The 12,394-nt window shown below is 54.4% G+C and overlaps 1 protein-coding gene across 8 annotated transcripts in view; it reads left to right on the forward strand.

Moving 5' to 3' along the window:
• The window catches only part of SEPTIN8 (septin 8), a 26,062-nt gene continuing 13,668 nt past the window's right edge, over positions 1-12,394 (forward strand). For 4 of the 8 annotated variants that reach the window (XM_036224432.1, XM_036224433.1, XM_036224437.1 and 1 more), the window contains exons 1-3: positions 126-174; positions 11,040-11,160; positions 12,157-12,352. In XM_036224432.1, the coding sequence (XP_036080325.1) occupies positions 145-174; positions 11,040-11,160; positions 12,157-12,352 (347 nt within the window). In that variant the 5' untranslated portion in view covers positions 126-144. Of the gene's footprint in view, positions 175-11,036; positions 11,161-12,156; positions 12,353-12,394 lie in introns of all 8 variants that reach the window. The other 4 variants (XM_036224436.1, XM_016118461.2, XM_036224435.1 and 1 more) reach the window with 3 other exon arrangements.

Genomic DNA, 12,394 nt, shown 5'->3' on the forward strand with positions numbered 1-12,394 from the left:
GCCGCCAAGGGGAGTTTCCAGGAAGTGGCCATATTGGATCCATTCAGCCGCAGCCGCCCGGGCGGAGCGCGTCCCGCAGCCGGCTTGTCCCCGTCGCGGCCCCGGGTGCTCGCCCCCGCCCGCCCGCCCGGTGCGGAGCTCGCCATGGCGGCCACGGACCTGGAACGCTTCTCGGTGAGGGCCCTGCTGGGCCGCAGCGCGCGCGCGCGGCGCGGGGAGGGGGCCGCCCTGCAGCCGGCCGGGGGCGCGAGGGGCTGTCAGCGCCGCGCGGCCGGGCCTCGACGCCGCGCCGGCTTGGGGGCGCCGGAGCGGGCTCTTCGCAGCGCGAGCCGGGGGGCGCGGGGCGTCAGGCAGCGGCATCTTGCTGGGCGGCTGGAAGGGTCTCTGCGCTTGGGCGCAGGAGAGGCAGGCCCCTTTCGCGGCACGGAGCAAATAAATACCCGCCTGGCTCGGTCCAGGTGCGAGGACAGACCGAGGCCCCGGGGGCGAGAGAGGAGGATCCGAACACCTCGGACCCCCATCTCCCCGGGTATCTCTTTCTGCACCGCTGGGGAGATTCCTGGCCGCGCAGGTGCTGTTGGATGGGCACTGCCGGTGAGGATGAAGCCTTAGGGATCCAGTGGAGTCCCCCAAATGAGTTTAGGGAGTGGCAGACTGGGTCCTGAAGACCCTGGGCCTGCTTTTCCTTTCCCCTCCAACCCCCATCCCCAACCCAAGCGGCGGGATCCTGGGTGCGATTCCAGGCAGGTCTGGCCTCAGTGGTCAGGTCTGAGGCAATCATTCCTCAGGAACTGGGGCGGTTCCAGATTCAGCCCAGTGGATGTTTGTCTGGGCCCCAGTTCGGGTATGACTTCTGCAGGACTAACGGCTTTGTTAGTCCCCGCAGGGGTCTCTGGGCCTGAGCCGGCCAATGGCCAACTTCCTAAAGGTTTTTCTAATTTACCCTGGGGAGGGGGGCCTTTGTGGCTTGTGTCTGCAAGTCCCCTAATGTCTAAGGGCTGGATCTGGGTGTGTCTGGGAGGCTGGGCTTTGACAGTGAAGGAAGCTGTGTCCTCCTGCCAGCATGTGAGGCCCTGGTCGGCAGGGAAGGGGGAGGGAGAGCCCAGGGCTGTTGGGGGGAGGGAGAAATGCTGAATATGTGACAGATAAAGAATTGGTTCTGGGGCTAAATAAGGGAGCCAGGACTTATGTAATTAATGCTATAAATACAGTCATCCGAATTTATATATGTAAATTTTCCCTTTAATCTGAGAATGCTTTTGTTGGTCTACTTTGGAAATATGCCTAACTAAAGCAGGAGATCTTGGTTTCGTAATTTCTTGACCGGGGTGTTTTGTTTCCATTGGGGAGGGGGCCGTGTGTCAGTTAAGTAAGTTTAGAGCAGGAGGAACAGATTCAGAGGTTGTACGAATCAGAGATTCACCTCACGCCTGCACTGTAAATCAGAATTTATGTACCCAAGGAGGGAAGACCCTGAATCCAAACAGACCTGCCGATTAGCTGGAGGCCAAGAGACCTGTGAGTGTTTGAGTCTGTGTGCATTTTTCCTGCCCAACTGACCAGAAAGTTATGTCTGGGTCTTGTCTGTGGCCAGGGGTTACTCTAACAGTTGGTCTTGCAGGTGGGAGCGGTATGTAGAGTAACCAGATTTAGACTGCCTGACATGAATCCTAGACTTCTACTTGCTGGCCATGTAACCTTGGGTGAGATATTTAACCCCTCAGTGGTGTCATCTGTAGAGTGGGATAAAAATATTACCTCTCCCATAGGGTTGTTGTGAGGAGTCAATGAGAGGATCCAGGTGACGTACTCAGAATAGTGGCTGGCACGTGGTGTGGACACAGTAAATGAGACATGATACCTAGTGCCGATATGGATGTAAAGACTTGCCTGTGTAAGAAGGCAGCAGAGAATGCGTTTGCTCCATCATATGGCATCCTCCCATCACAACATGTCCAGAGATTGTTCTTAGAGGCTGAGCTGAGGGGTCCAGCTGCACTGCCAGAGGTGGGCTGGGAAATCCCTTCTCCTCAGGTCCCCATGTTTGCTCATAGACCATTTCTGTGAGGATTCGGGGTGTTATCTTGAGCTGAGGGACAAAGAGGAGACTGACTCAGGTAAGGGCGTACAGCCTGAGCTCAGGGGCCTGGGTTACTATGCCAGGTTAAGCTAGATGGATGGATGCCTTCCACGCCCTCTATGCTCTGGGCCATCAGACTCTTGGGAGGACTTGGACAGAGTTGAATTTGGGTGGAGACCTTGGGTGGGGTTTGGACTGAATTTAAGAGTTTGGAGTCCATTCTCCTCTCCTTGTCATTCTGGGAAAATAATTTCTTCCTTTATCTTGCTATAAAATGAGCACAACCATAATGATATTCTTCAAAGAGTTCATGGAAAGTTAATTGCAGACCGTGGCATGTTTGGAGCTATGCTTAGGTGTTTCACCATCCCAGGGTTGACTTGGTGTTAAGCAGTGGCCATGAGGCTGTGGCAGGTCTACACTGCCTTTCAGGCTGTGTCGTTGGTCAGACCAGCCTGGAGGACAGACCAACTGGGAACTGTCCCAACCAGGAGTTTAGACGAACATACAGAGTTGTACTTCAAGGTCAATGTGTGCCGGGTTTCTTTTCCCCACACAGGGTGATGTAAACACTTTAGACTCAACAACCTTTATATTTTCGCTGGGTCCTGCTCAACCCTGGTCAGCCATAGGGTTAGGGTTGACCTTTCCTGGCTGAGTAGGTCTGGGACAGCCCCCTAGGGAGTTTCTTTTGCCTCTTAACCTCCTTGGGCAGCCAGACTCCTGTCTACTCTTGCTTTGCCCCTCATCCTTCCTGGGTCCCAGCCCCGGAGGCTTATCCTAGCTTGAAGATAGCCTTGGCTATCTCCTATGTTTCTCTTGTCAGAATATCATGGGGGAAGGGTTGAACTCTGAGGTGAGGGAGGCCTAAGGGCCAGGGGAAATATGTAGAGAAATGAGGGGGAGTGGGGAGAAGCGTGCAGCATGGCAGCCTCATGCCTGGCTTTCCTCCCAGCCAGTCACTGTCCCCTCCCATCTCCACTTTATCCTCAGCACCATCTGTCATTTCCGTTGTCACCCTGTAATCTTGACACTTCCCCAAGAAGCAGGCTCTACAGGGAGTGCCTATCCCCGCCCTGAAGCCAGAGGTGGTGGGAAGGGTTGGTGGGAGGCAGCCCTATCACCTACACAGGGTTCTATCTCAGAGTGGTCTCTCCCTGTCCTATACAAATGGTCTGTAACCTCCTTGCTGAGCTGTTCCAAAGGAGAAATTAGAGCTGAGCGAGAGACATTGTGCAGCCCTTAGTGCCTGGGGGTGTTGGGGGGTCGAAAGTGAGCCCCACTTTCCCCTGGGAGGTGGGTCTGTCCTGCCCTCCCTTCCCGGGCAAGGAACCATGTTATGAGTGCTCACCTTAGGAAGCGCTGTCTGGGACTTTGGTCAGAGTGAAGGGGCTGGTGGGAGGCACTGGTGATCCAAGGGGGCACATGGTAAGGGACTAACCAGGGTAGGAACAGAGAGGATGGCGAGAGGGAGACTGATCACAATGCCAACGAGATGGGTGAATGGATGGAGGCTGGGAACCTAGGACCTGACTTTTGTCAAGCTTTGGATGGCAGGAAGGGTGCTGGCTCCTTCGTGTCCATCATCTTGTCAATAACAGCAGCCTGTGGTTGGGTGAAGTTGCAGACTCTGGTCGTTGGCAAGTTTGGGCCTGCGACCCAACCCCAGCACTCCAGTGCCCCTTGAGATGGCAGAGAGGGTAGAGCTCTCTGAGTGTGGAACCCTAAGAGGGGTTATGTGGGGATGCATATTTGGGGCAGTAATTACCACGAATTTTCCCGTGGCTTGGGTCCAGCTACCAGAAGCAAACAGCTGCAGGATGATAGAGCGAGGGACCTGAAGGCTGGCTGGCCTCTGCGTCTCTTGAAACCTCTTCAGCTTTCCTGCCTCTGCACTGCCAGCCAGGGTCTTGGGATCCCCAGGCATGGTCTCCAAGGCATGAGCTTTGCCAGATACCCAATATGGATCTGTGCAGGCAGGAGAGAGACACATCTGCCTGGGGAAAGGATGCTTCCCAAAGTCAGCATGTCCTCATGGTAAAACTGGGGTGTTTGCTGCTGGAGCCATCTGCCTCCTCAGGGCTCAGGTGAGGAGCCCTGGCTGCGACGAGGTGGTGGAGGACAGGGCAAAGGGCATCTTGGCTGTAACATCTGTTGCCCTGGGTAGTCTTGGGGCAAATTAGATATTCTCCTTCTCAGAACACATGGCTTTCAGGTGGTTCTTGGCATTTCTCCTAGAGGCTACATTAAAGGGTCAGAACCAAAAGAGGAGGGAATAAGGGCCAATTTTAGGTTGTAGGTATTGGCTACTCTCTGAGGGGCCTCCTAGGCTTGGGGCACCTGGAGCCTAGGGCTCAGGAGGGGCTGTGGGCATGGACCCAAGTCCACTCATTGGGCTTGGCTGTGGGTCCTGGGTATGAGTTTGATATTCTCTCTGGTGCTAGAGTGAATGGGACAAGCAACAGAGAAGTATAGCATTGCCTTGAGCCGCTTTTGGCCCATATAGGTACCCAGGCCTTCCTCTGCCCCTTGACCATCAGCGGCATTCATTACCTTTGCTGCCCACATTCTTCTTTCCAAGGGGAAGGTCTCACTCACTCGCTGTGGAACACAGGCAGCTTCCTTCCGGTGGTGTCCAGATCACTTGTGGCTTTCCCTTCTGCAAAGCAGTGGGGGCTGCCGCCAGGGTCCCTGAGCCAGGTGGGAAGGTATGACTGCCTGGGGTTTCAGTACCTTCTGAGGCCCAACACCTTTCCCATCTGTTCCCTGGTGAGATGTGCCATTCCCTCTCAGAGGGCACAACAAAGCCCCAGACTATGCCTGTGTCCTTGGCCTGGGGCTGGGTGGGTGGGCCCAGAAACCAGTAACTCTGCTCTTGGCTTCTTGGAAACCTGATTTTGACATGAGAAGTGTGAAACAAGCCATTCCAAATTACTGATTGGCAGCCCCGGCTGTCTGTGTGCAGAAAGAAGGAGCAAAGTGCCCCTTAGTGAGACAGGGAAGCGGAGAGGATGGAATATTGGAGTCGGGGCATCGTGTGGCCTTGGGCTCCTGGAGGTAGTTTTGCTTCCAAAGTCCCTTTGATTCCCAGGCTGGGGAAGGGGATGACTGGCCTTGTGAGAGCTGCCATCTTGCCATTATTACCTCATCTGCCATCATGTTGGCGCCATGAAGGTCGATCCCTGCTTATGTCTTCTCCCAAGGTGTCTGTTGCCGCCTTAGAGAGACTCTTTGGTTCCCAGGTGTCCTCTTGATTTGGGACAGGTATATCCTCCCTCTGTTCTTCCCTCCTGGCCAAGGGCAGCGGCATTCCAACCCCAGCTCCCACATATGTCCCTTTGGTTATTTCCCGTAACCTTTGACCTGGGCTTAGAGGCTTGCTGTGGAATCCTGGAACAAGAGCCTAAGCTTTTCCTGGGAAAATTCCTAGGATTCCTGTCAGACTCAAGAAGAGTTGCACTATGACCACGGTCCTGGCCAGAGTCCTCTGCTCTGGCTATTTAAGGCCCAAGCTGCTTAGAGTAGCTAGAGCCAGGGGTAGGGTGTTTTGTGCCAGAAACATAAGTGGAGAAGGCTCCTGGTGGCGCAGTGACTCCTGGGTCCATTGCATGACTTAGTAGCCACATTCCCACTCCAGGGCTGGAGCTCTCCTGGGGACGGACTTCCTGTCTGTCTGGCAGGGTACTCAGGCCAGTGTGTGCCAGACATGGGAGCCTGGGGAAAAAAGTGTCAGAAGTCCAAGGCACCAGAAAACTGTGGAAGGCCTGACATAGGGGCTGCACTTTGTTCAGGTTTCAGGAGACAAATACGCTTGTGGGGCATCATCTCTGCTCCCACCCCAACATTACCAACGTAGTGCGGGAGGCTTGATCTCGGTGGTCTTTATTCACCCACAGCTTCCTTGGCTCTGTTGGTTCAGATATTCAGCAGATTTCTAATTTCTTCTGGATGAAAGCCTGTTTTTGTGTGGGCAAGCAGTGAGACACAGTTTTTCCCCAAATCCTACCTCTCTTCTTGGTCCAAGGGGCAGCTCCTCTGGGCTGGTAATCAGGGCTGCTCCAGGAGGCTCAGACAGAGCATTTCCTGGTCAGGAAAAGGACGTCCTAGTTATCCACTGGGCCGCATAACAAAATGCCATTCTCCACTTTGTTCTGGATGGCTGGGCATGGAGGAATGCAGCTGGCCTGAGCAGTTATTATTTTGGTTGTTGTCTTTGATGTGCCAAAGAAATGATGACATAGAAGCCTGGAGCCTAGCTCAGGAGCCAAAAGCTTGTTAGTGATTAGAGAGTGGATAATGGCCCTGTGGAGTTTCCTACTGTGTGTGTGTGGAGCTCAGAGCTTCTAACTCTCTGTCCTGGAACTTTGAGGACAGTTAGATCCCCCTGAGCCAGCACCCCAGGAAGCTGGATGTGTGAGAGGGCCAGAAGCTGTTGGGTCTGCGTCTCTCACCAGGGTCCCAAAGCCTCCTCCCATGGGGCAGTCTCCTGTGGGCCTCCGTGACCCAAGAGTGGAGACTGGCTGTGTTGTCTGGGGCCTCCCCTACAGACCTGGTCATGGGCTGGGTCTAACCCCTAGACATGTTGTGTTATTCTCAATTTGTATTAGTTTCCAACCTTTAAAAATTAAGGAGTTTTACTTAGCAATCTAGACTTCTAGTTTCTTCTGAAAAATTGGAAGATTTGGCAAAACGAGGTCAGCATTCCCACAGTTGGCTGGAGTCACAGAACCATGGGCATCATGGACTGAACACAGGCTCTGCAGCTCCCCATTGTTCCTACCTCTCCCTGGGGGACCCCGACTCAGCCGGGTCAGCTGCTCTTTCATCTAGCAGGGTGTAGAGTGATGTGGCTGGGAGCACGGGTTTTACGGTCTTACCATCTCCATTTAGATCCTGGGTGCTCCCTCCTGAGCAGTGTGGTCTTGGGCAAGTCGCTTAATCTCTTGGTGCCTCAATTGTCTCATCTGTGCAGTGGAGATACTGTTACAGTCTACCTCCTAGGGCTGATGTGTGGACTAAATGAGATTAGAGTTATGCACAGTAAGCACTCCATGACTGTTAGCTATTATTGCTGCTGTTACTACACTGTTCCCCTTCACTCGGTCACATTACCTGCCCGGCGTCCGCAACTTTCTGAGTTTAGACTGGATGAGACTGAGCCCCCAAAGTAAGGATCTGGTTTCCTCATCTTTTTGTTGACAGCCATCCCAGTGTCCGGCACGCAGCAGATATGCCCAGTGTGTGTGTGTGTCGAATGGCTGAATGAGTGAGTCGGGAGCCTTGTAAGAGCAGGAGAGGCAGTATAGTGGAGGGACAGAGTGGTCTGGGGCAAGGGCTGCTCTCAAATCCCCGCTCTGGCCTGATTAGTTCTCCAGCTTCTGTGCACCTGTTTCCTCACCTGTAAAATGAGGATAATTATGACGTCTGCCACACAGGGTGGGGAAGGAGTACATAGATGACTAGATCGCTTGGCTTCGTTGGCACAGGTGGCCCTCAGCGAGGTGATAGTGCCACCATTCGATATCTGTTCCTTCCCTATGCTTTCCCTGCTCTCTCCCTGGTTTTCTGCATTTAAAGAATTTACCTTTTGAGATTGTAGCAGCCAAGTTGCCTTCAGTTGCAAGAAACAGCCCCACTCAGCTAGCTAAGCAGTAAAGGGGATATGGCCAGGGGTCAAGAGAAAGGCTCGGAGGTAGAGCAGACACTGGCTCTCTCTTCTCTGTGATTCTCTTGGCTCTGCTGCCCTCTGAGTGGGCTTTGGCCTTAGGGCAGCTCCTCTAATGGTCACAAGATGGTCATAAAGGCTGAATCAGGGCCATGTGCCTGTACCTGACCCAGTTATGGATCAGGACTGTTAGGACCCACCCCCAGCACTGGGACTGCGGTCTTACCTGGCTAATTGCAGGGCTGGTAGTCAGGTAGTGAGAGACATGAAGGTTCTTTGAGTCGTGGTAGCTGAGACATGTCAGCGATGCTTTGGAGGCAGCTGGCTCCTCCTAGATGGGGACCCTATGCAGTCAGCAGAGACATGTGGGGTGGGCACCTTGGAGCGAGCAGTGCACCTTGGATCAGATGTTCTTGAGGCCAAATATAGGATCAGGGAGCTCGGCATTAGTGACTCAGTAGCGCAGGGAGGCCAGATGAGTCTTTTAAGACCAGGGAACAGCACTCTGTCCCCATCAGGGCCAGTGGCCATTCTTCTCTGTGTGTGTATGTGTGTGTGTACGTGCACGTTCTGGAGACTGACACTCCCTTGGCCCCTGATTGCCCCAGAGCTATGGCGCCTGGAGTGACAGAGTGCGGCCTGGTCAACAACTTGAGGATGAAGACCTCCCTGTAATCCACACATGTCCTCAGTGAGAGTCACGCTGTGTAAGTGAAGGCAGGCAGGGAGTGTGGAGAGATGGCTCATGTGAGACTCCCCTACCCTTGCTTTTAGCTTCTGGAGCCTGGAACTGTAAGAAAGTGGGGGCAGGCACCTCAGGAGCAGGACGGCCTCTGATTCTGTGCAGGTACCTCTGCAGCAGAGTGTGCGCCTGCGCCTGCGGTCTCCAGACATGGCGGACTGGGTGGGTTTTGGCAGTAGACTACAGGATGTTGGATCGTATCCTGATTGTGTCACCCTTGGAAGAAGGGGGTGAATAAACACATCGCCTTCTCTGCAAGCACAGCACGCCTTAAATTTTGGAGATTTTCAGTCTGGCCTGAAAAGAAAAAGGCTCCAGACTAGCTGTTCTGTCCTCTATTTGATCTCAGGCTGCCCTGAGCAGGTGCGACAGAGATGAAATAGTGAAGCTCTGTGTGAGGTGGGCAGACAGCCCTGGTGCTGTAACAGCTGAGGATGGTGTTTAGTGATTTACAAATGGTAGTGTTGGCTAGCACGTTGGGCATCGTGGTGGGAGGGTGGGAAGAATGGAAAACCTGACCTCCCTGAGCCTGCAGCCAACTTTGAGGAGCTTGTGGAGGAGATGGAGAATCAGGATGCACGAAAAAAGATCAACTAATAGTGCAAGGAAATGGGTCCCTGCCAAGTGAGGGGTTTCGAATGTAAGTAGTTAGGGGCCAGATCAGAGCAGGTGTCAGGGAAAAGATAGAGTGAGCTCCGGAGCCCAGGGAAGGGGCCGAGTGTGAAAAGTGAATTCAGAGGTAACCAGCTGAGTAGGCACTGAACACATAAGGAAGGCCTTGGACCGTGAAGGTCCTGAAATGCCATACTTGGAGTTTGGGCTTAGCCCAGCACATCCTATGCTCCAGTTATGGTATTTCATGTGGGCATCAGTGAGAGGGATCTGCCTTTGGGGCCTCTTTGTTGGGTTATGTTTGCAGCCCTGGGGGAACCTGGGCTTGAGTGGGGAGGTTGTGACGTGATGCACTAGGCACAGGGAGTAGGGAGGAAAGGTCAACTACAAGAACAGAGGCTCAGCTGAGAGAGGGTCATCGGAGAGAGGAGGTTTAGGGGTAACCCTTACTTGTTTGAGGGGACAGTAAAACTGCCCACAGATGCCACATGGGGTTCAGCCTGCCAATACATATATTTGGGAGTCATTGATGCAGGATACAGGGATAGAGCTGGGGTGGGGTTGGGTGGGGCAGGCATGATTAGTGGAAAAAAGGAGGCTTGGTATGAGTGCCAGGGCTCTGGTTGGGAGAAAGGAATAGTTGGAGAGGTTCAGCCTGAGGCAATAGGCTGTGGCTGCAGAGAGGTCAAGGGGACCCGTCTGCTGGAGGGTGGGGAGCCAGGGTCCTACTGTCTGGCCCTGAGCCCCCTCTACCTCTGTGCCTGTATCCACATTGGCATAAGGGCTGTCACTGTCCTAATCAGTAGTTCTTAGGGCTGTCTTCAGTTGGGCCTGTTTCCTCCCCTTTGCCATTGCGGGCAGGAGGGCAGGATGGGACTCAGACCCACTGCCCTTTCCTGTCCTTGCTCTTTCTTGCTGACGGTCATGGCAAGAAGGAGGCATGTTTCAGCCCAACATGGAGCTGTCTGGGGGCTGCCCTTGAGAGGGGCCAGACCTGGGAATGCTGAGCCTGGGAACTTTCCCTCAGAGGACAGCATTTTATCCCCATTCCCAGGGAAGCCACATGAATTGGAGTCTGACCTTGATCCTCTGCTTCGGGTTCTGGTAGTTACTTTTTATAGCACTGCAGGCCAGCTCCAGTGGCCCCAGCTCCCTTGGGACCTGCTGCCCGCTTCTTTGCTAAGGCCAGGTATCCACATTTTCATCCTGAGTCCTTTGCCTAAACAACCAGGGTTGGGGTAGGGTGGGAGGGTGGCATGAGCCAGAGGTTGCAGGTCCCTAGGGAGCACCACTGAGGCAGGAGGGAGGAAGCCTCAGAGTTATGGTGCCTCAGACTGGCCCTGTGACCCAGTGGTGGGTCTGAGTGAGCACTGGCCTCTTTAGGAGGGCCCCTGTTTGCATTCTATGCTTGGGTGCATGAGGAGCAAGGGGTGCACATGGAAGACCTGAGCCCGGCCTGATGGGGGAGGTTCCCTGACAGAGCTTAAGTGAGGGGTTGGGCCACACCTGCCTCTGCTTAAATCTCACTTTAATAGGAGGGCCTGTGAGGTCTGGGAGGGAGCCCTAGGAACATATATATTCTCCTGTCTTGGCCTCTTTACTTGGAATCCAGGGACCGTCTGGGGCCTCTTCCTGGGCAGGAGGACAGGTGAGCCCTCAGGGGTAGCAGCCAGGAGATGCCCCAGACCCCAGGATCCTTTGCCTACCCAGATGGAGGAGACCTCCGGTGACGGCCTTTTCCCAGATGGAGACAGGGGCCTTAAGGCCCGCCAGGCTCTTTCTGTGGAAACTTGGCCTGGAATTGGAGCTCTGGTGTCTTCACGTTGTGTTCTGACATTTGTTGAGAATTCAGATGGGGAAGTTGACTCAGGTTTAGCCTCCCCCCAGCTTGGCCTCTCTTCCCCAGTGAGCTCACTGCCTCGCTGTATTTCTCTCAGCAGAATGGAGAGCCAGAGCCCCGGAGCCTCTCTCTGGGTGGCCATGTGGGCTTCGACAGCCTCCCCGACCAGCTGGTCAGCAAGTCAGTCACTCAGGGCTTCAGCTTCAACATCCTCTGTGTGGGTGAGTTCATGGCCTGACGAGGGGGCGGCCTCAGACAGATGATAGATGAGGGCCTTCTGGGAGATGGGGTGCTAGCCACCTGTCAAGCTGCAAGGGGACCTCCCAGGCACAGGGACACTTTGGGTGATCAGGACTGGGATTTGGGTGGCGTCTGTGCCAGGGTCAAAGACACAGTTGGAGCCAGGCCCTGACCCATAGTTGCCATGAAAAGTAGAAAGTATTAGGCACGTGAAAGTGCTTTGTAAACAGTGTTCATCACAGAGGTTTAGGTTGTTCGTTTAGAACACATTGACTGTTGTTCCTACTGTGTGTCTAGGACACTATGGCAAACAAGACTCTTCCTCCATTACAGTATCATGTAATAAGTAGTGCCTGCATACATCTGAACAGATACAGCTGCAAACTGGGAGGCCTGGGAGGTTCCATGTGCCTCTCAGAGCCTGGGAGTCCCAGAGGCACAGAGTTTGGCCAGACCCTCCACAGGTGCCCAAGCCTTAGTATCTGCCAGGATGTGGGTGTTCCTTGGGAAGAAGCCATTCTTAACCCCCTGGTTAAAGGTATATGGAGCTGGGGCCACCCTGGGCAGCTGGGCCAAGCTACTGGTAGCTTCAGACCCTGGCCCTGCTGGCTCATCTGGACTGGAAGGGATAGTATGCAGAGTAGGTGATTGGGTTCCACTGAGGTCAGTAGAGGCCAATATCCTGGTGTCTCTCAGCTGCCTGGCTCTGCTCTCCCCCTGCCCTGAGGAAACATCTTACATGTCTCATCTCACGTCCAAGTCAGCCTTTTGCCTCTTTCTTCCACAGATTATTTATGAGGTCACTGAGAAGGGATGGCTCCTGGGGACAGGGACAGTGAGAGATGCAGCAGGAGGCCCGCCCCTCTCCCTTCTGTGGAGGCTGAGCATTTCTCAGCCCCACCCAGCCTAGCCAATAGCCAGGGACAGCCCCAGGTCCAGCCTCTGACATCCCCTCCCCTCTGCTCCCTGCTCCCCAGGGGAAACTGGCATTGGCAAGTCCACACTGATGAACACGCTCTTCAATACAACTTTCGAGACCGAGGAAGCCAGCCACCATGAGGAGTGTGTGCGCCTGCGGCCCCAGACCTATGACCTCCAAGAGAGCAATGTGCAACTCAAGCTGACCATTGTGGATGCCGTGGGCTTCGGGGATCAGATCAACAAGGATGAGAGGCAAGAGGCGGGAAGGGCGGCCTCGCCCAGTCTCATCCACCC

Source organism: Rousettus aegyptiacus, unplaced genomic scaffold (assembly GCF_014176215.1).
Source record: "Rousettus aegyptiacus isolate mRouAeg1 unplaced genomic scaffold, mRouAeg1.p scaffold_m13_p_7, whole genome shotgun sequence".
NCBI lineage: Eukaryota > Metazoa > Chordata > Mammalia > Chiroptera > Pteropodidae > Rousettus > Rousettus aegyptiacus.